Here is a 26402-nt window from a genome sequence, read left to right on the forward strand (position 1 = left end):
GAGCGAGTGTATCATGTGATCATTCAATTGGTCACACATCACAATAATTCATAATTTCTTCATACAGTTAATTCAGCCAATTTCTTTTCAATCTCAGAGGTGTTTTCATCTTTGGATACAACCGATGATGGAACATCAAAAACAATTTCCTTGATATTTTTCATCAATTTTTTAAATTCTTCCGATACCTCTTTCATCAATTCTGAACTAAATTCATTTCCAATCAATACAATGGATGTCATGGAAGTCACTGCCACACTCGAGCTTGATAATTCTTTCAAACTATTTTTCATGGCATTCAAATGTTCATCATTCAAATGCATCGATAAAAATCCAACCGATTCCAATGGACTTTCACCTTCCAAAATACTTGTCCACAACATGGTAAATTCATCCACATTCAAAAAACTATCATTTCGAGTCCGTTCATTAGAAATCTCTCCAATAAATGTAAGCTTCCGAAGAGAAGATACCGATTTAATGGCTTCACAAATAATTTCCAAATCATCCTTGCAATACCCAATCGGAAGAGTTACTTGATCCTTGTTCATAATGTCTTCAATCATACGATCGAGTGTTTGTGTTTGTTGTGGTTGTTCTGACTCAACAGATGCTTTTCTCATTTTTTTAATAATTATGAATATTGCTTATCACAATTATGAAATGAAATTTCCCTTTTATTGTAACGAGCAACATTCAAAGATTGCATAAATTATGGCTTAATAAAGTACCTTCTAGATGAAAGTACACGAAACAAATGTTGGCACCACACCAGTTTGCTGAGCTCGTCCATCACATTTAAAGGATTTCTTCAAAAAAGTCATTCCAATCTTTTATGAAGATAAATAAATTCATAAAATTCATTCAATTATAAGTCAACCAACAACAACAACAAAAAATGGGCAAGAAAGATTCCTCAGCCAGTAATAATATTCCATCACTCGAATCAGCAAAACCCAGAGACTGTGAAGCCTTGTGTTCTCACATTGATGAGTTGTTATTTCAGGAAAGCCGCAAAACCAAAGCACATAACCTCCGAGATGAGATTCTCTCCTTTCCCAAAGCTCCGAATAATAATGAAACCAAACTTTTGGGATCATCCATGACGATGACAACAACCAGTGGCAGAGAGGACATCGATCGTGGCAATTATCAACCAAGCCCACCCTCGAATTTCCATCAACAATGTTTGCAATATTGCGTAGCACCAAATTCTGTATTGAATCTTGTTTCCTCGGAATGCATCATGAAAGCATCGAATGAGAAGAAAGCCAATGAATGTCTTTCACCTCAATCCAAATCCTACAAGAAAACACTCAAGAAACTGTCCAAGAAATTATCAACCAAAGAGAAGTGAAGAATCTCCAAGGATTGAATCCTTCTCTGAAGATTCTCTCTTCACTCTCTTGAATGTGGATGACAGGACTTGCCAAACATGCAGATAATACGTGTATTGTACAATTGGCAATTCGTACACTCCAATCCCATCCACATGACGCTACTGAGTAATATTCAATATCATTCTGTACATGTATTTATGTAAAATATCTTAATAAACCCTTGTGAATAAATTAGGTGGGTGCATGGTCGGCGGTTTCATCGCAGGGCTATCCATACGACATATCCGAAATCAAAGTATGGGTTTTAGCATTTCACATCCATAACTGCCAGAAATTGAAATTTCAAGCAGACCAAAAAAAATTTAGCGTGCTTTAACTTGGCAACCTTACTAATCGAACTTGCTTGGTGTTATCTGGTGCACGTTTCGTTGAAACAACAACCAACAAACAGCCGTGCACAATCCACAAAAACAACTATTACTCAAAAAACAACAACAACAAGAACACGCTCTTTCTAGAAAGAGAGATTCTCCCAAGGTCCTATAAAACCGTTAGATTTCCCATTAGTCATAGTAGACGTGAGTTGTTGTTGTGTGGATTGTTGTTGATGGGCTTCACTGCATCATGTCTGAAGAATCGATTCAGCAATCATCACAACACTCACAACAACAACAACCTGTTCCTCCATCCGCTGTTTCTTCTTCAACCACTAGTAAGACAAACCGTAACAACAACAACAACAATTCCAACTCTCATGGTGCTTTTTCCACTCGTACAACCTCAGCGAATAACACCATGGAGCAATACAGCGATTGGGTAATGATGCAACTGAACAGCAAATCTCAAAAGCCGCCTTCTCTTTCTTCGCAAGCCATGATGATGAGGACAATGAGGCTCTCCGGACATGCTCCAACACAACAACCTCAACAACTTGTTGGCGAATCCAAAGAAGGTGTTTCTCGTACTACTACATGTAATTTGAACACGAATAATTATTCCATCCACATGAATAACATCATGATGAACATGCCAAATATGACTAGTGCTGGTTCTAATTCTGGTGTTTACAGACCACTCGACTCACATGCATCATCGCATGAGCAACAAGAAATTCATGATGATCATGCATTGAAACACCACGAGTCTCTCTTACAATTATTAACGACCAACCCAATTATGAAACAGCAAGTAGCACATTCCGAAAGAAGAAATCAAAACAACTTGTTCGTTCAACAACCTCAACTCGCTCGGCATCCCCATCAAGTGTCCCTCACCTCTTCGCCACCAACCCACCCAACTCCCGAAACAAAGTCTGAAACAGGGGTACGACCATTTCAAGTGGCCACTCCTTCCCATGCCTTTTTCTCGTCTTCTCCAATTCCAACTAGGCTTCTTCTTCTTCAACAACAACAACAACCTTCTTCTTCTTCCCAATCAACCTATTCGTATCAAGTACCAGCCATGTCAGAACAACAACAAGCAGCTCCAAAAGAAACCAATTCATCATTACAAGTTGCTTCATTTTCTTCTACCGCATTGTACAACATGATTAATCCGAATACCATTGAAAACAACAATTCAGGTCTTCATCCTCAAGAAAGACTCTTCTTTGGAGAGCCTTCGATAGTAAACATTCTATCATGCGAAACCTCTCATGCAGGAAATAGTATCAACAATACTTCAACTACGCGTGCATGTGAATCCTCAGCACATCATCCACACGCGGAAGCAGTAGATATGCCTAACACCACCATGCATGTGGCACAACAACAACCAGCTTCATTATCAAGCATGCAACAACAACCCACTCCACAAGTTGCCACACCTCTCTCAGCAATCACAACATCAATGTACGGAATACATGCATTAGAAAAAACATCATCTCCGACAACATGCATGACTGATGAGAGGAGTCCATCACTACCAACATCATCCAACACATCTTTGAAAATGTCTGAAGCAACCAGTACATCATCGACATCCAATACAACATCTACTACATCTGCCACTTTCACTCCTACACTCATGAACAATGCATGCATTTTCTGTAAATTGAATCACAAAAAGTGTGACAAAGTGGCATATCCTCCTGGTTGTTCTAATTGTGTCAAATCTCAAAAACAATGTGTTTATTCACAGGCAAGAAAGAGAGGTCCAAAAACTAGTCAACCACCCATCCATCCCATCACCGGAGCTGTTCAATATCAATTTATAGATCATACTCTTTCCAATACAGTAGGCTCATCCAACAAACGAAAATCTAAAACCACAAATGCATCTACTGGAAAGCAAGCACATGCAACGACCACCTCTTCTTCATCTTCAGACTCACTCCAAAATAATGCAGTAAGCGGAACGAGTACTGTAGTAGTAATGGCTGAACCGTCACACTCTTCGTCTTCTTCACCGTCTCCTGCATTGTTGTGTGAAAGCAATTCGGCACATTCAACGACAGCCACTACAAACATGACGGCAACAACATCCGCTTCTGCTACAAACTCCGCAGCAATGAGATACTTTACCGAAAGATCCTATCTCAATAATCTTGAGCTCGTCGAATTGGAGAGAAAATTATTTAGTAACATTTCAGAAAGTATTTATCGCAAAATGGCACTTTCCTTAATTCCGCCCTGTAAGGATTCTGCATTTCTCAAATATTGGATTTCTGTGTCAATATCTGGACAAAAAAGTAATATTACAGATTCTGATATCAGAAATATTGATTTGAGCCAACCATTAGGTAATTCTCATCTCGCCATTCTCTTTTTAATTCATGCTTTGGTTTTTTCCAGGGTGGGTCGAAAAAACCATTCCAAAGCAATGTATGAAAAAGCTCGTGAATACTTGTCGAGATGTTTTGATCAAATTGGAGATGTATTGTGTGCCTATAGTTTAATGTCGTATTACATGTTAGGAATTATTGACTGTTCAAAAACCCTTAAACCCGAACATGGAAGTGCGAGTGGTTCAGAAATTTCATTGTGTAAGAAGGAAGAATTGGAGATGCAACCAACCATCATGATGATCCATCCGCCACAGTCATCGGTATCGTCGTCTTTGACAAGTCTTTCTTCCTTTCCTTCATCTGCAACAACAACAACAACACCCACATCCTTGAATCCTTCAGGCAATGAAACATGTATGGGACAATGTTTACTTCGTGCCAAGTATTTTCATTACATGTGTGAAACTTTTTTGAATGCAATCATGATTGAGGATGATGGGAAGGAACAAGCATGTTCTGTGCATGCTCATGGTATCACAACTGCTAGTAGTACTATTGGAAATAATCAGACACCTGTCACAGTGTCAGCTCCCCACATGCAACAAGCCACTCGTGAGTATATTCAACAAGGTCTTGCCATGACTCGAGCGTTTTTCATTCCTGAGAATTTGGATTCTCATATTCGAAACGTATTGAATTCTCCACAAAACAAAATTAATTATCCATTTATGGATCTTGTGGATGAGAGTAGCTACTTGGAATTTCAAATTTTGCAACATGTGAATATACTTAATGGAGTGGTGAGGAATATTGCTAGACGTCACATAATGCGTGGCGATGGAATTGAGAATTCTCAAAATGGCATTCCCAAGACAATCTCTACTTCATCAATTTCCACAAAGAGTGGCAATGCAACTAGTTATTTGCAAGGAACTCAAACGATTGCTGAAAGTATAACTCCCCCTTTGCAGTCAGTACCTCAATCTTCACCCATCGAAAATAGACCCATTATTCAATTGGATACTCACGATTCGACCGATCTTCTGGTTCAAAAATTGGATATTTTGATCAAATATTTAAAACATGTGGTGGGTGAAGAACATTGTTTCCATATCATTTTACAAAGTTTGGGATTGAAAGCATTAATTCTATTCAGACATCGCAAATTTGTCGATTCCACGCTCTCCCTTCAATTGATGAGCGTGGTCAATGAAATAACGAACATGACCAAAGACAATCAATTCAAATTTGCAAATATTAATGCAGTATTTCCAGTAGAAATTGCCACGAAAATCCATTGTGATGCCCTTCATGGACTAGTGATTGAATCTTCGATTAATTTAATGCTTGAATATGTGGAAAATTTGTATCAGCAATTGAGTCAGGACTATATGAATTTATTGTTGATTTGTGAAAAAGCATCCTTACTCAAGTTTAGATATTCACATTTATTGGAACATGCACATGTATGTATGGAATCGTATGAGCGGTTGAAAAGAACAAATCCTGAACGATTTATATCAAGTGCTGCTTTTGTTTCAAAACGGTGACTATTTTACCATTTGTTATTAAATTATAAAATCACAGTACTTGAGGGTGTTTGCTAATGTTCATGTTATTTGACATTAATAATACTTTCGAAATTGAATGCTCAGGTTCTTCCAACAACAAACCAAAAAAAATGAGATTCGATTTTTCTGCATCGGAGAGTAAGCACGCTTCCGACCACAACAAAGGGAGCGATGGAGTTTTTGATGATCACCATGATGATCATGTGTACAATATTAAATTGAATTCATACGAAGTGCAATTATCGAGAGAGGAATTTTTGAAATATACATGGCAAGATGTGATTGATGAATTTATTTTGAAATTAACGAATGATGATGAAAGTCTCATCAATCCGTCATCGGACTATCATCCTGTTATGATTACCGAAAATTGCACCCATTCACAACAGCAAGATGATTCAACTTTGGAGGCTTTGCTTTTTTCATCCTCCTTTTATTTGGCACATCAAGCATACAAACCACTCCGTTTGAATGTTCTAATTGCTCACTATTTTAACTCTACACTTCCTTATTCTCATCCTATAGAATTGAGAAGCAATTATTCGGATGGTATATTTGGACTTGTTGGTGGTAAGGGAGGATTCGGAAGTTTGCTCAGACAATCCAAATCAAAGAAGAAGACCACCAACTTTAGTGCCATGAGAGATTTGAGTGGAAGAAGATTTAGACATGTCACCAACCAAATCAATTTGAAGCAATGGAATGAATTGGTGGAAAAACGTAAGCAACAGATTAAAGAAAAACGTGCCAAGGAGCGAGAAGAAAAACGAGAGAGAGCTAGGGAACAAATTACCTTGCAACGCGAAATAATTCGTGAAAAAGAGGAGCAAGTGGCGTGTGCTGTCAAGGCTGGACTTGAAATGGCGTTTAAGAATGGAAATAATGGACCAAATGTGGTTGGTGCTAGTTCTGGTTCCTCTCCGTCGTCATCCGCGAATAGTAGTAGCTCATCCAATGACAAAACAAAAACCAATCCATCCACCAAGAGAAAGTCAAAATTCGACCATCATTTAAGTGACGAAGAAGATGAAGAATAATTGTACATAATTTTGTCACCAATCAGACTATATTTCATTCACATGAGGAAAATTTTCCATCCACCATTCATGAATTACTGTTTACGTAATTTTTCAATTTCTATTGACACTACATCATGCTCCTTATCAAAATCTTTTGAAAAATCAAATGCACAATAATTTCCACCAAGGCTTAATGTTTGATTTCTTCGAAGTTTGTGACCAGTGTGTTCATACGCATTTCTTGCCCAAATAGTGTCAAAGGAACAAATGACAGGCATTAAATTCAAAGCGTTATGAGCTCTAAAAAATCGATTTAACATGCAATGATGCACTCGAATGGTAGAGATCCTAATTTTTTTAGAGCTATCGTCATCTTGTCCTGAAAGTGTCTTGTCCTGTTGTTGTTGTTGCTCTAAAGACATGTTTGCCGCGAGCTTTGTTTCATGATAAATTTCATGTGTCAATGTCCAAGCATGAATCAAATCATTTGCCATGCTCATCATTTTCCACATATATTCCAGAACATCTACTTGGTTGTCATCTTCTCCAGCTCTTGGTGTTCTGACAATCCATCCGCTTGCAATGCCCTTTCGTCCTTGACCTCCTAACACCATTCTCATCATTTTCTCTACGGGAGGCAATAACGCTCGGTCATATATGAACAACATGGCCTTTGTTTCATCACCATTAAATAATTCTCGTGCTAACACTCGATTCGAGGCAATATATTGAGCGACCAATGGAAGCCAACTCTTGTCTATCATATTTCGTTCTTCCTTTTCATTTTGTAAAAATTGTCGAGTAATTTCCGAGTTCATAATTACATCTTGTTCTTGCTTGATCGTGTTCATTAATTCGTTCACTACTTGTGAGTTTTTATTCCAATCCAACTGATCAAAACTTTTTGAATTATTTGGAGCCTCCTTTGTTAAATTATTATTTACAATTTGTTCATGGACATCTCCTCGATACAACTTGAGAGCTCTCTTCAACGCATATCGATACATGATCGGAACGTAGTACTTGTTGGAGAAGGCCAAATAGCTCCGCAACAAACTTTTTAACATTTTTTTGGTTAAAATAATTAAATAAATAATTTAATTTGATAGAGGTTGATTTTGATTTATTCTTCGTTAGTTCAACACTTATCATTTTCGAAATTGATGCAATAATAATAAATTGTTGAATGAACAACAATTTCAAAGTCATTTTCCAAGTTGAAAAAAATGTTTCAAAAAGATCAATTACTGAACCAACTTGCAAATTGCACTCATTCACAATCATTATCCACGAATAATTTTCTTCTCTCGGACTACACCATTTTAAACAAGGAAAACTCGAGTGGATATTTAGGGAAAATACTATATTTGCAACACAAGACTCAACATGATTCATCATGTATTTTGAAAATGGTTCCTTCCGCTCCGAAGAGTGATATCACTGTTCAGAATGATGATCAAGAGAGTAATAATCTAATTCAAACCATCATGTTGAATTCTGTTCAGATCCACAAAAGAGAATGTTTCTTTTATTCGGAACTATTACCCATGATTCATCGATTACAGTTATTGAATCAAGATGAAATTTTGTTTCCGAAAATGTATCAATATTATATTGAAGAAGAGAATGGTAAAGCATTTCCTAGAGGAGGAGGATTTATTGTCATGGAAAATTTACTTTGTGAGAATGTTCAAACAGTGGCTCATTGTGATGAATTGACAATACGTGGATTGTCCTCACAAGAATTTATCAGAACGTTGAAAAGTCTTTCAAAATTTCATGCCATTTCTTTTCATCCAGAGTTGAGATATAAAATTGATCAAGCTCAACAATTGATGGACCAACACGGCAATCAACAATTGTTAAATAATAAGTTATATGAAGAGAGTATTGAAGGGGAATTTTCGAAAATATTTACTGAATATGCTCTTAATTTATTGAGCACCAAATTCAAAGATCAGGAATTTATTTCGTATGTGAATCAAAGTAAGGTATTTCGATCATTGGGAAAACCACTTGAATTTTACCAAGAGTTGATTGAAAAGTTAGACAGTTTATGGAACGTCTACGACCTGGACAGCAAAAACTCACCTCTTTTGAGTGTATTATGTCATGGAGACTTTTGGCTCAACAACGTTTTATTTTTGCAACACCAACAACACTCTCCACAACAGTCGACACTTGCCTTCATTGATTTTCAATGGGTCCATATTGGCCCTCTTTTCAGAGATTTATTCTACTTTATTTACAGTTCCAGTGAACTTGACATCTATTTATTATTAAGCGATGAAAGAAAAAAGCAAGAATTTCTCTTGCAACATTACTTTTCAATTTTACAAGAATGGTTTGAGAAATACAAGGACAACAGTGAATCTTTGGTGAATGTCGACACGATTCTGAATTTTATGGAACAAGCCAACACATTGAAACGACTTGGATTGAAACAATTCATTCTCTCTTTTGAAATATTTCTAGATTCAGCACAACGAGTGAATCAAACAGAATATTGGCTTAATGCCATTGATCGACTTTTACTGGTCTTTCATGATTGTGCATTGGTATGAAGCAGTGCCAGTGAAACATTTTTGGTTGACCACTTTCATACTTCCTTAAAAGTCACTATTGAATTTATGGAAATTGAAAAAAAACCAAAAAAAAATGAGCCAACCACAAGCCTCAACAACTCTTGCATCGTCTTCAACAAACAGCATTCAATACATTCCGAGACATTTATTGTCTGCCCATCTTCATGAGATGGTGAACCCAGATTTTATAAATCGGTTTTTATCTTTGGAAAGTTCGAGATCGGTGATTGCAGCCACAATGAAGGATGTGTTTGGTGAAGAATTTTCCAAGCTGGTGTTTGAATGTGTTTATTATTATGAAGAGGCATTGGTGGAAGAACAGAATGCTTTATATTCCAAGGTAAAGGCAAAGATCCAGCAATATATGGACAATCAAGAGGAAAATGAATGGGCCAAAGAACATCATGTATTCATTGGAGATTCTGATGAGGCGCCCAATACCGGTTCTTCTGAACCCAAACAGTATGCTCAATTACTGACCAAGTTGGATGAATTGAAAGAGCAATATGAAACGAAATTGCCATCCATTGGAGATCGGACACGTTTGGTAGATGTTTTGGATGATTTACATGTGGTATTACTCTCTGCTGAGGACTACAAAATGCAACTATTAAGCTTGCTGGATCAAGTCAGTGGAAAGCCAAGGACGAGGCCATTGGAAAAGCTCTCCATTGAATCACATCATCATCCTCATGCACATCTCAAATACAATGACTTTAATACCATGATTGGAGGTTTGGAGCCATCCGAAGAATTATTTTCGAGAGCCAAAGAATATGTAGAGACTACTTTTGAGATTTTTGAAAAGTGGCAACGAGATGGAATGACATCTGTGGAGGGATGTATTCAAAATGCTGGAAATGAATCACCGAATCACAGTCTCTCTGTGGATACTACTCCTTACGACTTGGTTCTCAAGCAATATTCAGTACTCTTTTATGATCTCTATCGACGAGTGTTGGATTCGTTTAGATGCGTCTCATTATATGCTGTGACAATTTCCAATTCAGAAAGTAGCAAGATTGTTTTCATTGGGAGTACCACTGATATCAAAAAGAACTTTACTCAATTCAAACAGATGCCCGTACAAGAACAAACGTTGGTGACACCCATGTTAGAACTTTGTGCCAAATTGTTGCATCCCAAATATGAAGGCTTTGTTAAGAAAATTCATTTATTTACACTCGATGAAAATCATCACAGACCAGTCGAAATGAACCCAGATGCACCATTCATTATTGCCAAAGTTGCTAGAGAACTTCATCGTCGTTATGCTCCAGAGTTGAACATCATGTCACCGAGCGGATCTGCAGAATATTTAGTAGATTCCAGTTCCCTTGACAAAATTCATCATTCACATAGTTTTTATTGAGCGATTCATGTATTCCAAGCGACGTTTCCATACTGCAAGAGTATGAAGAAGATGCATTTTGAAACATTGAATGGCAACATGGCCCCAAAAACTACAAAATACAAGAGAATGATTTTGGGCCATAATCAATAAACTTCAGACATGTCTGATTTGCCGTAAATGATTGTGACATTTGGAGAGTTGGGGTTGAAAAAGAATGGAATTATCAATTATGAATCCAGAAACAAAACACCTCTACAATGTGCCTTATTCAACTTTTTTCAAATCGCAGCGCTTTTTATTTTTAGTATCCATCAAAAAAATACGTTTTAAAACTTTTTTTTATGCAAGCTCAAGATTTTAGAAAAAATCAAAAAGCTCATCCAAATTATTGTTGGGAAATAAATTCGTCGTCTCTGATTGGGTATTTTCCACAACTGGAAACGACGAAAAGGCAACAGATGATGAGATTTGATCCTTGTTCTCATTATTACTTTGCAATTCAATGAAATCATCCAAGGAAGTGTTTGGATTCGTCGACAACGTCCGCATGGATTGATTCAAAGCACTTAATGTAAACCAGAGGACATACCTTTTAGCACCTTACACCTTACACTTTAGTGCCGTTTGCAATGGATATTTTTTAATTTATTTAAATATTATTTTGAAATTACAAACCTCCGTCTTCACGGTTGTGAGCAACGGGCCTCAAAATTCTCTTCACTACACAATCATCATCGAGTATCACGAACGCAATTTTTGGACAATTCGTCTGACAACGACAATACCAAATGATCATCTACGAAATTTAGTTTATGGAGGGAAGAATAGACTCACGCTCATTTTCTAAGGTGAAGCGTTGTGAGGCAGTGGTTCAAATAATGTTCCACCGTTCAGCACCTGTTTTCTGAGTTGATGTTGCGCCATACAACACGGCGTTGAAAGAGATTGAGATGAAGTTGTCGAACAGGATGTCAGAGCTTGCTGAATGAACTTGAGAGACGATTTATGTTGAGGAAAAACACTTGCAGTACAGGAAAACATTTTCATTTGGTTCAACAGGGGAGTGAAACTTGCCAGCTTTTCTTCATAGTGACATGTACTTTTGTTCAATTGTTACAAAAACGGTGAGAAGAACAAGAGAATGGTGCTCAACACTGTTGTTGGCTGATGTAATCGAATTTGAGTGATTTGGGAATGACGGTAACAGCAAAAGTCAAGCTGAAGCAATCAGAAGGGTACAATTAAGGGAACTGGAATCACTTTTTGTTTCGTAGTCATACTTCTTAACGGCTGAGTCTATCATCGTGAATGAAAGGAACATATCATCTTTTGTGCCTCCTAACTCCTTTCATACGAAGGTCCAAGCTAACATACGTAAGGAAAGTAGATGCATGAGATTAAATCATGCCTTTTTTTTTGTTTGATAGATTCGTTATTGACCTTTTTATATGAACACGAAGTAGAATGGTTAGGTTCACAAACTAGTACCTCCATTTCAATCAACATCCATTTCGCACCTTACACTCAAGTGTCAAATACAAATAGCACCTTACACTCAAGTGTCAAATACAAATCACACTTCATTCATTTGGCACTCAAGTGTCAAATGAAAACAGCACTGACACTAAGTGTAAGGTGTAAGGTGCCAAAATATAACAACTCTGTAAACCACGTTGACAATAACTTTTCCATGATTGGATTTGCTGTTGTGGTTCTTGTTGCAATATTACCATTATTGGAAATGTCATTGGAGGGATGTTGTTGTACATGTTGTAAAGATGAAATGAGAGTATGTAACAATTGAATTTGCATGTCATCCTGAGGATTCGAATTTGTATGGACACATGCATTTTCAGAAATTTCTGGTTGAGAGATGTTGACATGCAAATTTGTGCCACTTGTCACGGACGCATGTAATGATTCAGTTTCTGAAGAGCAAGTACTCTCATTCTGTTTGACTTTCTTGGGAGCTTGCGCCACTTGCATATCTTCTACCTTGTCTTGTTGCTTTCTCTTTTGACTCGATTTCTTACTTTTTGTTTCGGACGACATTTTGGCATTTGACTGATGTGGTTTGTTCACTTCCAATACAAAATAATTCTCTTTAAAATTATTGCATGCACGAAGTTGTTTTCTAAGTTGAGTGTACCGACTCGAGATTTTCTTATCGACATGATTCGAGAGTAACACCTGAGGTTCATCATGATTCATTGATGATGATGAATGATTACAATGAGAGGATAAAAAGTCTTGCATGCAAGTCGAACTAGTTGTACTATTCGTTGTACACTGCTGACTCGTTGTCATGCCAGAATTGGTAAATGTTGCGTTCATTTCATCGGATGTGTTAAGAAGATGAACGGAATCTTGTTCGGACGGTTATTGTTGTTCGTGTGTTTTTTTTGGTGTGTCTTTGAAAGGAGCGTGTTGTGAACATGCTTTTTGATGGCGATTCGAGAACAATGCACGACATCAAAATGATGAGAGATGATGGAAGTCAACAACAACTCTTGGATTTTCAACCTTCTGTGTAATCTCTTCGAATCTCGCAGTAGCTCAAGCGGCACACGATTTGTAAAATTTTACATCAACTTGTGGTTGATGGAGACATCAATAACTGGAGAGAGAATTATTTTTACCTTATTTGTAGCGAAAGATTGCTTTAAAAGGAGTGTGTCCCAGATATTCCAAAAACATGGTAGTCAAAGAGTGAAGAGATTCGTCATCGTGTCGATGGGAACTGCGAAATAATTTTTATCCCAACACGTTTAAGGACAAAAGGTATAAACCATTGAAAATCATGTAATCATGTTTTGGACTATTTCAGGATAGTGTACACTAAAATGTGGTTCAATGATGAGCCACTACAACATGTGACAATGGTTGTCGTCATGGCCAATAATAATCTCGTCTTACATTCGCTTCATTCCTTGAAGAAAATCATGTCGAAAATCAGAATCTTCATTAAGATTCTCATCTTGATCATGACAGGAGTGGCCACTGTATGATGAGGAAGGCATTTCCAAGATATCTTCAAACATCAATAACGATGTGGCCTTAGAATTCACTTCTTGATCATGAATCATTTGATCTTGTCCAAGGAAAGATGGATTTGTATGACTCGTGTCATTCGTGTGGAAGTGTGTTTGCATCCATTGATCATTCACGTTGTTATGTGTCACATCATCATTCAATAGAGAATTCATACAACCACCTTCTGGTTGTACAAAACATTTGGTTCATCATGATGATTGCTGACGTGATCATTCTTGTGGAGTGTTTTGATTGCTTCAATAATGTCATTTAACATTTGAAGTTGCCAATACCTTAACATCATGGATGGATCATACATTTGTTGACTCAAACCTTCTTGTACCAGTGAATAGTGGGTGAATGAAGAGTTGATTTGTGAATGATTCATTTCCATAGTGGTGACAGTGGATGCCAATAATGATGCACATGGTTGTTGTTGTATTTCCTGAGCTGGAGCATGTGTGTCCAAACTCATATTATCCTCTTGCTTCTTCTTTTTCATCATGGGTTGTGAATGTTGTTTCTCGAGATCATTATGATCTGACAGTTCATGACCTTCTTGTTGTTGCTCTTCTTGTTGATCCTTGTTTCTCTTTTTTGTGGTAGAGGATGAACACTTGTTTCTTCTAGACGCTCCTTTTTGAGATGCAATGGAAGAGGTCACTTTCATTTCCATCACAAAGTAATTCTCTTTAAAGTTTGAACATGACCGTAATTGTTTTCTCAACTGAGTGTATCGACTACAAATTCTTGATGATGAAGAGGGTGTGGTACTGACATGAGGTGGCTGTGATAATACGACTTTGTCGTCTAGATCTTCGTTCTGAATCTCACGACCGGTCGTAGTGGTGTCGATGGTCTTCGAAGGATGATGTGGAGAGCTCATGAAATGGTTGTACACCGGTGGCTTTCAAGAGTGTTGTTGTCAACTTTTTGAATTTGATTTCCATTGATATTTCAAACTATACACCTGATAGTTTTACGGTGGTGTGTGAATGGTGTATGAACTCGTCCTCTTCATTGTATCATCTTCATGACTCCTCATAAATGGATAAAAGTGGTGATGGACGAACAAACTTGTCAAAAAAAAACATTCATAGAGACGACTGATAAACACTGAGGACATGTTTGCTTTGGGAGATTTCACTACGAAAGGGCAAATGCCTTCCCGTTGGAGAAATTTTGCTCCATGCAGCTGAAAATTCTGAATTTGTGAGCTTAATGTGTGGAACATTGTACGTCGTTGGGATTGTTCACCTGTTTTGTTTTGATATTGGATCATGCTAGCGACAAATCTCTGTGAAAATGTACAACTTGTCAATACCATGTAATCACCACACTGTAACACATATGATCCAATACAGAACAAAACTCATTAAAAAGGTTACAAGTCGTGGGTATCATGGATGTTAATACCAAATATGAACAAATCGACAAGTACTTATCGAAATTGCTCATCATTCAAATCATTCATGAGTTGCATTGAGTTGTGTCTTTTAAGGCATTCTGTTTGAAGCATCCATTACTTGAATAGTGAAGTGGAAATGATCAAGGTTGTGAGCATGTTCATAGATCAAATAAAAGGAAGCTGTAGAGCCAATTTCGATTAAAATTCCAATACAACGCGAGTTTTGGCGTTATTGATCCATCCAACTAGAGTCGAAATAATTCTTTCAAATATTCAAGATATTGAATCTTATTGAATGCTACTGCTCGATTCACAACAATGTCCTGTTGTTCTTTTCCAGTACAATCAATTTCATGAATTATTCCTTGAGTAGGAGTTTGTGATGAAATGGACACACAAATTTTCTGAAAGGTAAATAAGTGTGGATGCGTCAAATAAAAGGAAGTAACCACATCGTAGGTGAGAGAGGCGCGTGACATTTCTAAAAGACCCAATTGGACAAATTGAAGAGAATGTTTTGGAATGGTAAAAGAGGTAGCATATTTGTAAATGTCCTGAGCATTGGTTTCATTCACAGCATCTTGTGTCATTAATTCGAACAACACATACAATTCCACCAATTCAATACAACAGTGTTTACATTCGAATATTTGATCAAAATGTTAAAATCATGATCACAACACATTACAATAGAAAAGTTTCACGTACCTAAATTCGCAACTTTCAAGTCAAACAATACAGTTCTTCCACTGAATGCTCGCAACACAATTTCTGCCGCTGTGGAGTCACAAAAGAAGTTCCATTCAGCGCCATTAATAGCATTGCTTGGATCAATCATGTCAATTGCTCCTCCCATTATCACAATTTTCTCGATTGCTTTTTCTAATAAATTGTTGTGATTAGAGAGAACCAAACGAGCCAAATTAGTGAGTGGGCCAATGGCTAAAACAGTTGCAGGTTGATTCAAATCTATTTGATTTTTCAATAGGTGCATCATTTCCTTGACATATTCTTGACTATTGACAACTGGTAGCAATACAGGATGTGAATAATTCGCAATTGGTGGAATTTCAAGAATATCAGCCATATGTAGCTCTCTATCTTTCCATTTCGCATACCATGTACCTTCAGCAAAACTATGACTCTGGGACGGAATTAATCCATGTGGATCCATGGAAATGTAGAGTTTAGGTAATTTCATTTCTTGTGATGGTGTATAATATATTGAATTCGTCATGGACATTTTCATATGTTTAAATCCGTTTGTAAATAATTGCAATCTCTGTAAAATATCAACTGAAGTTTCAAGAGAGAGTTGCATGCCAGTGACAAGACTAATTCCAATTATTGAAATTGTGAAATTATTATTCGTGCCGGCACAATGAATATATTTTTCATCATTAAATTTCATTTTTGTTTTTTCAAGCTGTTTCTCATCATGATGAAGAAGATGTAAAATTGCAAACAAATCATCAGTACCTAAATCACTATCCACAATCACAGGAATATTTCGGGATGCATGAATGTTATTGAATCCACAACTTGCAACAATCATCATCATGGTAATTATCAACCAACCATACAAGACCATCTGCTCGATCACGGAACGAGAAAGCTCATTCTTGACCTTCGGCATCATGATGAAAACGGGTGATTTGTTCTTAGGCTCAACACAATTTTTTTTAGATAAACAACGAATTTCGATGAAATATTGGACGTTGTAAAGTTAAAAAAAATGTTTCATGCTGAGTCCAGCGATTGTCCCATTCGCACACACGAGGAAGAAGAACGGTTGCTCTCTCTCAAGAGAAAGAGAGAGCTATTGCAAGATCAGGACAATACATACACGAAATCCAAGCTGAGCTCCAGCGTAGAGGAAGGAGAACAAGGGTCAGCCTCCGAGGATGATGGCATTATTCGAAATCATGATCATTTGAAAAAAGTGAAAAAATTCAATCATCACAGCAATGATGAAACATTGGATTTAAAATACTTGTTATTGCAACACTATGAAGATAATTTTCCAAAGCATGGAGCCAATGTATTTGCTGAACAAGTTCATCAGGAGTTGGATGATGATACAAGTAGTGAAGGCAGCAATGAAGATGAGAAGTTTAATCAAATTTGGCGCGTTCGTAAGATTAGACACTTTCTGTCATCTCTGATTCTTGGCATTCAGAATTGGACCAGTGCAGATTCATTGAAGTGTTTGGAAATGCATTCAGATCAGACCTCTTCAAAATGTGACACAATGCACTTGCCAACAAATGATGATACATCTCGTAGCATTGGTGAAGACGATGTCACGAAGAAGGAGCATGTAATCAAACTGTTCTCCGAACTGTTTACAAAGAGAGAAATGATCGAATCCATTTCACTTTTTCTGGCAGACAGAATGGTAAAACGATGTCAGATACATGACGAAGAGTTTATCAAAAATCTGATTCGATCAAATTTGAGATTTGAAGATGAACAGAATTTTGATGGTGTTGGTTGGGATCTAACAGGAAAAACGTACAACACGCCAGAAAATTGGATCAAATATATTCTGCCACAAATTCTCAAAGACCAGCGTGAGGAGAATTTATTAAGCGACAATACTGAAGAAGGTAATTCTGAAAAATTGCCAAGTATTTCAGAAATTGATCCAGGAAAAGAAGAAATATTGCGATACTCCTTCCTTGATGCATTCTACTTGTCACCTTCTATTTTGTACCAAGATTATGATATTGGAGATGAAATTCATCAAGAGCAAGAGTTGACCTATTCGGTCGAGAGTTTCGAGGATCTTTCTGATTATGAAGACGTTTACGTTAGCTCGTATCTGTTCAACAAAACATTGGCTGATGAAAAAGATTTTGGAAGCAATTATGAACCTCCTTTTGTTGAAATTTGCTTACAAGATGCTACACCTGAAAATGCACGAGATCATCCTTTCCTTAGTATTCTTGAAAAAACCATGAGAATGCGTGTCAAGGGGTCGCTTCATCATGAAGAGCATCAAGATATTGAGGTGTCACTCATGAGACTTGGCGTCTCCTTAATGATTCTCGACTGCTTAAATCAGGAGCTCATTTACTTACTTCACCGCACCACTGAAGAACAATATCAAAGGGAAAGTAGACCATTGATAAGATATGTTTTAGATCAATTCATTGATGAGAATGGTGCGAATTATTTATTGACTGGCAATGCTTCGGTTTCAGTAATCGAGGGACAATTGGCTGAATACACTGATTTGGAAGGAATCACCAAAGACTTGAAAAGAACATTTTCTGACCCATTTTGCCATGACTCAGATAGTGAGGAAATTTCAGATCGAGATTCAGATGATTATGATTCATTCGATGAAGGAGAGGACAACAATATCATTGAAAACTATTCAATGAGATATCGTGGACACATGATACAAGTGGATGATACCACTAACACACGTCATCCTCTATGGTATACTCATCATACTCCATCATCCACTTTGAAAATGTACAGAAAAAGCAAATTGTTCAACTCTGACACCGTACCAACCAGTATAGCAAGTTGTGAAGACTGGTTGTACCATGGCGTAGGAGAAGAGAGCACCAGCGTGGCAGACGAAGAATGGGTCACTTTTTATAAAAATGTAAGTTTGAAAATAGGAGTGACATGTTAGAAAATAATAACATGGGCAATGACATTAGTTCCAACCTCAAAACGGTGAAGATAATCACATTCAATCGTTGGATCATGTTTTTGAGACCAGTATCGATGAAGAGCATCAGAACCCTGAAAGTGATTCACTTCATGTGGATTTAATGAGATTAATGCGCCAGGCTGGAATTCTTTCATGCAACGAAGGAAGTATCCTCGAAGGATTCTTTATTCTTAAAAGCTTTATTGGAAAAATTATTGAATACTTGCAAATAACGAAGGAAAATAACTTTGTAGACAAGGACGATGTCATTTGCGCTATCAAGGCATTAGGTCTAGGTAAATTGTATTCACCACCTAGGCTTTGTGAATTCATGCAGAGTGTGTTTACAAATTTGGAGCCACAATTCAAGTCACAACCTTCTATTGCACCAACCAATTTTTCTGAAGTGATTTATGAAGATTTGAACACATTTTTTGAAAATACCAATCTGGAAGAGCTCGACCAAACAGAGGACATTGAATACAATTTATGTGACTATGATACATTGGTGAATAACAACACAATGGCTGATGATATTACACATTTCCTCAATGAGGATGATCCATCTTACAATGATAGCTATATTGTGAACTCTCAGTCTGACAAGATTGGTGTGTACACTCCTTTGATTCGTAGCAGATGTCCCTCATTGTACAACGACTTCTTCAGCACACCAGAAATGCGCTCCAAAGGTTTAGACATTTCATTGGTTAGGGATCGTTTAATATTAGAAAAATTTGAAAATATTTGTTTGGAACCTGACGTTGTATTTGCATGGATTGAAAATATTTATCTTGGAGTTTTAGAAAATATGTTTGACAAGACAGTTGAAGAAGCCAAGTACACAACACTCAATGCCTTGTTCTCAATTTGGAAGCCTCATGTTCATGCGATGGAAAAGCGTTTTATTGATGACGAGGACACAATTGAACAGTCACAATCTGGAACTCCTTTCGAGTATTTATTAGACAGGATCGATCATCATGACAAATGTTACACTCTCAATGTATTGTGGAAAGATGACGAATCTAAAGATTTCACACTATTTATTCCCATTGAAGAGAGCAATACACAACAAACGAACGATTCAGAGCAGCAAAAATCTCACCTCGATAATGAACTTGTTGTTCAACAGTCATCCAAGCACAGAATTGAATGCAAAGTCCACAAATTTATTCTTTCTTCTCGTTCACCTTATTTCAAACAATTAATGAAAGGAACATTTAGTGAAAAACAAGCCACAGAGTACAATGTTGGAGACTTTATCAGCACTGAGAAAACATTACAACTATTTGTGTACTACTTGTACCACAATTATCTTCAAACTCCAACTTTGCCGCACACCCATCCAGATTTTTCGCAAGTATTTTCAAATGATATGGCAGATGTTATTGAAAAAAGTCATCAAATCAACACTTACCATACCTATGAAGAAGAAGATGACGAACAAAGTGACAATACAATGGAAGAAAGTGATGCAGAAATTGGAGACAGTAAAGAAGAAAGCAACACCATGGATCATGGAGATGATGTCCTTTCTGATGGACAAAACGAAATTCAAAATGTCATTGTGGCAACAACAGGACAAATTTCATCAATGGCTCTCAACGAAAATGACCACGAGAAGAATATAAATTGTGGTGAATCAGAATTACAAGAAGAAGAAACAACTAGATCTCATAATGAGGAAAAAGAAAGGAGTTCATCCCCCAAGTCGCATGGCTCAGAAGAAAATCTCGAGTTATTGAACAGTTCTGTTCAAAGTGAAGCAGAGACAAATGACAATCCAGTGGATGGAAGAAGTGACGACTCTGTTCAAAAAGAAGACACAGCATTGTCACAAGCCAAAACAACAACAGAGAGTATCATGGATATTTATACCAACTTGGAATTATTTCAAACAGCAGACTTTTTCATGGTTCAAGGTTTGAAAGATTTAGCAGAGCATAATATTGGTCACTTGATTTGTGATGAGAATGTCATTGAACTTCTCAATCTGGTACTGGAAAACACGAATTTTTCCAAGTTGTTCACAACCATTGATGCCTATTTGCTTTCTTCATCGAATATTGAGTCGATCACCAATGATATTGCGCAATCTGAGGAAATGGTTCAATATTACACCTCACTTTCCGGACCAATCACCCGAGAGAATGTAATGGACAGATTGAGATACGTTTTTGGAGTCTTGGATAAAGTTAATTACAGTGATCCCAACAACAATCATCAGCATGCAGAAGAGAAATCTACAACACTGCTGCTCCATGAATTATATGTTCAACGGCTTGCATCCTTCCACAAGCAAAAACTGGTTTGGTTTGTTGTGCGCAATTTTGATTTATTTTCACACGATCAGTTAGCCTTAAAAGAACTTAGTGAGATACCGTGCACCTTGATCACTGATCAAAAGAAAACCAATGTATTGAAAGTAGTAGAATGGCTATGTGATCGATATGGTTACACTTTTGAGCTCATCGAACATTCATCAATGCCTAGCTCCCAAACAATTACCACTCCTTTGACTGAAACAAGTGAATAAGTTAATGATGGGATGTGATGAAGTCTTTGAATCAGGGCATGATAAAAATCATTGATACTACTTTTCCAATGCTTCCTTCTTCTTTTTGAGTCTCTCAATAACATCTGCAAAATCTGAATTTGTGTTTTGGCCACTATCAGTAATTGCTGCACTAATACTATCCAGCTCGTCGCCTGATAAATCACAATCTCTAGCTTTGAGCATTGCTTCATAATTGGTGGCACATTGTTTAAAAAGTGCAGTCTTGGTTTTGTTGTTTTTTGCAGTGTCAAAATCTGGTAAATCTTCCACGAGCTTCAAAAGCTTGTTAAGAAAGCTGGAGAAATGACAAATTCAGAATTGAATACAGAGTTAGTGAGCCACATGCACATGGCTCGAATCATACAGCGTACTTACTCACACATTAAATGCCAGTTTTGACCATCCTTCACTTCCTTAATTTTTTCACTGACTCCTTTTTTGAAAGCTGTCAAACATGGCTTGACTCGTTTAAATGCATAATCATCTCGATTGGATCCATATTTTGCACGCGGAAAAGCCTTTTGAATGTTACGATGCAAAATGTTCAATTCATTCACGACGTTATTAATATTTTGATCAGGACACACAGTCAACACATCTGCTTCAATTTCTCCATACTTTTCTGGGAATCTATGTGGTAGTTGCTCCGTAATCAAAACAATAATTTGTTCCTTTTCCAATGAATGTAATTTCTTGGCTAAATTCACTTGTTTTGTTTTTTTCTTTGCAGATGATCCCGATGCTGCCGACGTTGATTTTCTCTTTTTTGCTGGTGATGATTCCACTTCGGGTTGAGTGGGTGTGCTAGAGGAAGCCGATGCATCTGACATTTTTTTTGTATTTGAAAATAAATACAAAACTAAAGTGCATAGTTTACGAATTACGTTCCAACAATTAAATTGTTCCAAATCTTCATTGTTTTTAAATAATCATTTGCTTTACATTGGTTTTCAATGTTCAAAATTCATTTAAAAACCAAATGTTCAAAAGCATTTCACGGCGTTTGTGCATTCCTAAAAAAAATACAATTTTCAATGCACTTGATCTCACGGCCTTAAATCCAACAAATTGTTCAGAGCAATTTTCAGACTTGCATAGCAAACACAATTCTTGTTTGCAATTACCAATTTCCGAGAAGGGAATATAAACCTCTCTGAAATATTGGATGAATTCAGAAACATCCGATTCAATGCATTTTTCCACCAGGTCTAAAATAGGTCACATTGGTCAAAGCAGTCGTTCGACTGGACCATCCCAATGCGGATACATGCGAAGGAGCTGTTCTTGGAGCTGCTCTCAATGGGGGAGTTTGCATTAAGGCTTGAATACGTTGTTCAATCATTGCTTCTTGTGAGTGATTTTGATCCAAGACCAATGTTGTTGAGTTTGTTGATGATTCCATTTCATCGGATTGATGCTCTTGAGTCTGTTTGATCATCATCTTTTTCATCAGTTTTTCTCGATTTCTCTTGGCACGATTCTGAATGGTTCGGATACGTTGCAATTCCTCTCGTTGCTCGCGATGGAATTGAGTTTGAATGGAATTGATGGAATCCGATGATTTTGGAGGATCATAAAAACCATTCTCTGGATTCATCTTGGGATACACGAGAGAGAAGGTGGATTCAAATTGAATCACAGAGGATGATGATCCGACACTCAACAATGAATGATGATCCTTCCTTTCATCATTCCATCTCGTATTAAATAAAAACCGTTTCCGATTTCTTCCTGTACGATCCTTCTTTCTATTGCGTTGATTATCATGAAGAATGGATGTGGTAGTCGTGTAAAAGAAAGGAGGTGGTTGAGGTGTTTGTCCTGGAACTTGTGGTGGTGGCGGTGGATTGGCCAAGGAATGAATTTGACGAGCCTGTTTGGCTGTTATGTGTTTTGAGGGAACGAAAGCGGTTTGGAATCGAACCTTTCCAGCGCCGAGATTGCTCATGGGTTTTTTGTCGTGTTGTTGTTGTTGTCTTTTTCTTGGGGAGTGTTTATCAGTCAAGAATGAAATGCCAGAAAATGAAAGAATGTCGTTCTATTTTTGTCATCCAATCGGAAAACTGCAATTTCCATCTTGTTCACATGATGACCTTCTCTTATGCTTTTTCAGCACAAAACAGTGTTTGAAACACTGAGCAGGACGAAAAACATGTTCATGAGGCTGTAACACTGCTCCCTTAAATTTAACAAGACATTTGTTTCGAACCAACGTTACATCCCACTCTGGGATGACACAATAAGGTCAAAAAAATTACAAAAAATGAACAAGTCTGCCTCTGTTGTCTTCCGAAAGATCGCTACGAGATCATCCTCTTCCCTCATCGTATCGACTCATCAATCCAGAAATTTCTCATCCCAATGCTCTTCTAATTTTGCTGAACAAAGTACTTTCAAGAAGGGTGTTTTGCTTGTTGGTAGACCTGGTGCAGGAAAGGTATGTGTTTTTTGTGAATGTGGTTGGAGTGTGGGCTGATCGTGCGTGTGTGGTGAACAAATTTGACATTTTGGATCCACACAATGATTGGAATGAAAAACATCACATGATGGGTTTGCTTTTGTTTGTGCGTGTGTATGATACCATGTGATGATGAATTTCTTTATTTCCATGATGACATCATCACTCTGATTTTACAACGTTGAACTGTTAATGATGGAATTTTATGGATCATTTGATGATTAACTCTTGGTACATTCCATATCATCATACCAACTATTCCATTGTACATATACCAAAAATTCATCACACCCAACATGCCTTGTCGTGAAATGAAAAATTATGAAAAACCCGAATTGAATTTCGAATGTATTCATTGTTGAAAAACACACACACAATATAGGGAACTTATGCAAGTCGTGCTGCTGAACAATTAAACATTCCTCACATTGCTGCCGGAGACATTATCAGAGAAGAGATCAAGAACAAGACCAAGATTGGTTTGGAGATGCAATCCTACACTTCCAAGGGTGCTTTGGTTCCTGATGAATTGGTCATTGATCTCTTGGTGAACAAGATCACTCAGAGTGTTGCTGGAACTGGAAAGGGTTTCATCTTGGACGGATTCCCACGTACCATTAGTCAAGCCATTAAACTTGACTCACTCTCCGACAAGATTAAACTCGATCTCGTTCTCAACTTGCATCAAGATGAGGATATTATCATTGCCAAGATTAGTAACAGAAGAGTTTGCTCCAATTGTGGTCAAGTCTACAATTTTGCTCACATCAAGAGAGATGGTTTGGACATGCCTCCATTGGTTCCAAAGGTTGAGGGAATTTGTGATGGTTGCGGAGCTAAGGACTCACTTGTTCAAAGAGATGACGATCGTGAAGAAGTTGTACAAAAGAGACTTGTTGAATATGACAAATTAACTTCTCCATTGTTGGAATTCTATCAAAAGAAGGGTCTCCTCAAGACTTTTGTTGTCAATGGTGGTGCTAAGGCATTGATGCCATCATTCCTCAAAGTTCTCACTGAATAAGTTAATGGTCATGTCCAACATTTACAAAGAAGAAAATATTTAAGGCCATGATTTATGGAATAAATATTACGAGGGAATCACAAAATGTCTTTGATTCACTTGTTACATTGTTAATGAAGCATGTGTCCTTGTTCTCGATTGTTATTGAGCTCATTGTTGCGCAGCTGTGAATTTTCAAAGGAAGGTATAACACAGTCATTATGAGATCTCACGGGGCATGGTTGGAGAAAAACGAAGGCATGGAAATTGTAAACATTTTGAACTCTCCTGGTCTTCGGCCTTACTTTACCTCGTCATACTTCCAACTTGGTCCACTCAACTTACAACACTCGGCAAAAAAATGGCAATCTTTGACTCACTTGTTTCTTCACTGATTTTACAATATTCTCATCATTCGGAATGGGAAGTTTTACAACCCAATTTAATCAGTAAAACTTTTCATCAGTGCTTCCAGTCCGAAGAATTTGCTCGAGAATATTTACGAAATTTATTTTCATTAAATGAACGACAAGCTATAAAATTAAATGAAATGATTCAGTGCGCGAATCAATTCTTTCATTCCAACAATCAAGAAGAAGAAGAAACAAACTTCAAGCCAAACAAGAAGAAGAGAAAACACTCTAAAAAGAATGAAAAGCAAAACGACAAATATAGTTATTGGTCCATTCTTAAAATGTTTGTCAAGTTACAAAACAGAAATCATGTCAAGCAAATGAATGAACATTTTACCAAGTACAACTCTTTGGCGATGGAATTTCCTCAAATCGTGCCATCCCCAGAATTAGCGCAATGGAAATCAAACAAAGCTACTAATTATCTTGAAACCATTGAAAAATTAGTGCAAATAGAACAGCAACAAGTGGCATTGTTGGAAAGAATGAAAAAGTTTTTCTCAACAATAGAAACCTCTACCGATGACAGAATTTCTTCAAACATTTCGCACAAAATATTCGGAACGTTGAAGGGACTATTTGTGACCAAATTTGCAAGAATATGTGATACTGATGACAAGAGGATGGAATTGGATTACGTTGTTTTTAGTGATTGTGGATTTCCATTAAGCATTTCCACCAAAGGTTCACACAATATTGACACCTATAGAAGTAACCATTTTTATTCTGAACAAGTTTTCATTCAGTCCAAGAACTTGTTTTTAAATTCATATTTCAGAAATGAGCATGGTTATTGTGAGAGAGAATACCGTTCCATCCATGACGACAAATTACTCAATTTTGTAAAAGATGTATTCTTTGATACCGAATTGGCTCAAGGAGAAGAATCGGCTATTGACTTTGAATATGAATTGACGTTGTTACTGAGCTCATGGTTAAATGCTGGAATTCTATTGCCAGTGGATGTGTCAGTTTTAGATGGCGATATTGACAAATTTTTCCCATTTTGTCTTGCTCCTAATGAAGACGATGATTTCATTGATGACGATTTTATTGATGATTCTGAAGTGAATGATGAGGAACTTAAAGTTTAAGGAAATTTCTTTTTCACAAGGGAAACTCTTCAATACACACACAACTAATAAATTTTGAACTCAACTTTGTATTCCATTTTGTCAAAATTTTTGTCTTTTCGAATTGTTGTTGTCAGGCAAGATCCTTAATGCTAAAAATATCTCAAAATTGCGAAAATTAAAAGCAAAA

General features: G+C 37.1%; 15 protein-coding genes across 15 annotated transcripts; 8 read left to right on the top strand and 7 right to left on the bottom strand.

Annotated features, from left to right (window-relative positions):
• Positions 1 to 59: 59 nt before the first annotated feature.
• Positions 60 to 623, bottom strand: C9374_007501 (uncharacterized protein; the record flags this gene model as incomplete). The annotated part of the gene is made up of 1 exon (XM_044697474.1): positions 60 to 623. One exon carries the CDS (start codon positions 621 to 623, stop codon positions 60 to 62), a length of 564 nt encoding a protein of 187 aa, XP_044546624.1.
• A 275-nt stretch (positions 624 to 898) lies between these two features.
• On the top strand, positions 899 to 1357 carry C9374_007502 (uncharacterized protein; the record flags this gene model as incomplete). Its single annotated transcript, XM_044697475.1, has 1 exon — positions 899 to 1357. One exon carries the CDS (start codon positions 899 to 901, stop codon positions 1355 to 1357), a length of 459 nt encoding a protein of 152 aa, XP_044546625.1.
• A 607-nt stretch (positions 1358 to 1964) lies between these two features.
• C9374_007503 (uncharacterized protein) lies at positions 1965 to 5615 on the top strand (the record flags this gene model as incomplete). Its single annotated transcript, XM_044697476.1, has 1 exon — positions 1965 to 5615. One exon carries the CDS (start codon positions 1965 to 1967, stop codon positions 5613 to 5615), a length of 3651 nt encoding a protein of 1216 aa, XP_044546626.1.
• A 131-nt stretch (positions 5616 to 5746) lies between these two features.
• On the top strand, positions 5747 to 6673 carry C9374_007504 (uncharacterized protein; the record flags this gene model as incomplete). The annotated part of the gene is made up of 1 exon (XM_044697477.1): positions 5747 to 6673. The coding sequence occupies one exon, from the start codon at positions 5747 to 5749 to the stop codon at positions 6671 to 6673; it is 927 nt and encodes a 308-aa protein (XP_044546627.1).
• Positions 6674 to 6747: 74 nt separating this feature from the next.
• On the bottom strand, positions 6748 to 7722 carry C9374_007505 (uncharacterized protein; the record flags this gene model as incomplete). The annotated part of the gene is made up of 1 exon (XM_044697478.1): positions 6748 to 7722. The coding sequence occupies one exon, from the start codon at positions 7720 to 7722 to the stop codon at positions 6748 to 6750; it is 975 nt and encodes a 324-aa protein (XP_044546628.1).
• Positions 7723 to 7881: 159 nt separating this feature from the next.
• C9374_007506 (uncharacterized protein) lies at positions 7882 to 9219 on the top strand (the record flags this gene model as incomplete). Its single annotated transcript, XM_044697479.1, has 1 exon — positions 7882 to 9219. One exon carries the CDS (start codon positions 7882 to 7884, stop codon positions 9217 to 9219), a length of 1338 nt encoding a protein of 445 aa, XP_044546629.1.
• A 94-nt stretch (positions 9220 to 9313) lies between these two features.
• C9374_007507 (uncharacterized protein) lies at positions 9314 to 10612 on the top strand (the record flags this gene model as incomplete). Its single annotated transcript, XM_044697480.1, has 1 exon — positions 9314 to 10612. One exon carries the CDS (start codon positions 9314 to 9316, stop codon positions 10610 to 10612), a length of 1299 nt encoding a protein of 432 aa, XP_044546630.1.
• A 1584-nt stretch (positions 10613 to 12196) lies between these two features.
• Positions 12197 to 12928, bottom strand: C9374_007508 (uncharacterized protein; the record flags this gene model as incomplete). Its single annotated transcript, XM_044697481.1, has 1 exon — positions 12197 to 12928. One exon carries the CDS (start codon positions 12926 to 12928, stop codon positions 12197 to 12199), a length of 732 nt encoding a protein of 243 aa, XP_044546631.1.
• An 868-nt stretch (positions 12929 to 13796) lies between these two features.
• On the bottom strand, positions 13797 to 14513 carry C9374_007509 (uncharacterized protein; the record flags this gene model as incomplete). Its single annotated transcript, XM_044697482.1, has 1 exon — positions 13797 to 14513. The coding sequence occupies one exon, from the start codon at positions 14511 to 14513 to the stop codon at positions 13797 to 13799; it is 717 nt and encodes a 238-aa protein (XP_044546632.1).
• A 767-nt stretch (positions 14514 to 15280) lies between these two features.
• Positions 15281 to 16671, bottom strand: C9374_007510 (uncharacterized protein; the record flags this gene model as incomplete). The annotated part of the gene is made up of 2 exons (XM_044697484.1): positions 15281 to 15615; positions 15744 to 16671. The coding sequence occupies 2 exons, from the start codon at positions 16669 to 16671 to the stop codon at positions 15281 to 15283; spliced, it is 1263 nt and encodes a 420-aa protein (XP_044546633.1).
• A 99-nt stretch (positions 16672 to 16770) lies between these two features.
• Positions 16771 to 21244, top strand: C9374_007511 (uncharacterized protein; the record flags this gene model as incomplete). The annotated part of the gene is made up of 2 exons (XM_044697485.1): positions 16771 to 18654; positions 18713 to 21244. 2 exons carry the CDS (start codon positions 16771 to 16773, stop codon positions 21242 to 21244), a joined length of 4416 nt encoding a protein of 1471 aa, XP_044546634.1.
• Positions 21245 to 21301: 57 nt separating this feature from the next.
• On the bottom strand, positions 21302 to 22095 carry C9374_007512 (uncharacterized protein; the record flags this gene model as incomplete). The annotated part of the gene is made up of 2 exons (XM_044697486.1): positions 21302 to 21560; positions 21641 to 22095. The coding sequence occupies 2 exons, from the start codon at positions 22093 to 22095 to the stop codon at positions 21302 to 21304; spliced, it is 714 nt and encodes a 237-aa protein (XP_044546635.1).
• A 356-nt stretch (positions 22096 to 22451) lies between these two features.
• On the bottom strand, positions 22452 to 23213 carry C9374_007513 (uncharacterized protein; the record flags this gene model as incomplete). The annotated part of the gene is made up of 1 exon (XM_044697487.1): positions 22452 to 23213. One exon carries the CDS (start codon positions 23211 to 23213, stop codon positions 22452 to 22454), a length of 762 nt encoding a protein of 253 aa, XP_044546636.1.
• Positions 23214 to 23528: 315 nt separating this feature from the next.
• On the top strand, positions 23529 to 24747 carry C9374_007514 (uncharacterized protein; the record flags this gene model as incomplete). Its single annotated transcript, XM_044697488.1, has 2 exons — positions 23529 to 23702; positions 24106 to 24747. 2 exons carry the CDS (start codon positions 23529 to 23531, stop codon positions 24745 to 24747), a joined length of 816 nt encoding a protein of 271 aa, XP_044546637.1.
• A 340-nt stretch (positions 24748 to 25087) lies between these two features.
• On the top strand, positions 25088 to 26233 carry C9374_007515 (uncharacterized protein; the record flags this gene model as incomplete). The annotated part of the gene is made up of 1 exon (XM_044697489.1): positions 25088 to 26233. The coding sequence occupies one exon, from the start codon at positions 25088 to 25090 to the stop codon at positions 26231 to 26233; it is 1146 nt and encodes a 381-aa protein (XP_044546638.1).
• Positions 26234 to 26402: the final 169 nt, after the last annotated feature.

The sequence above is a fragment of the Naegleria lovaniensis genome (assembly GCF_003324165.1).
Source record: "Naegleria lovaniensis strain ATCC 30569 chromosome Unknown tig029, whole genome shotgun sequence".
Taxonomy (NCBI): Eukaryota; Heterolobosea; class Eutetramitea; order Acrasida; family Naegleriidae; genus Naegleria; species Naegleria lovaniensis.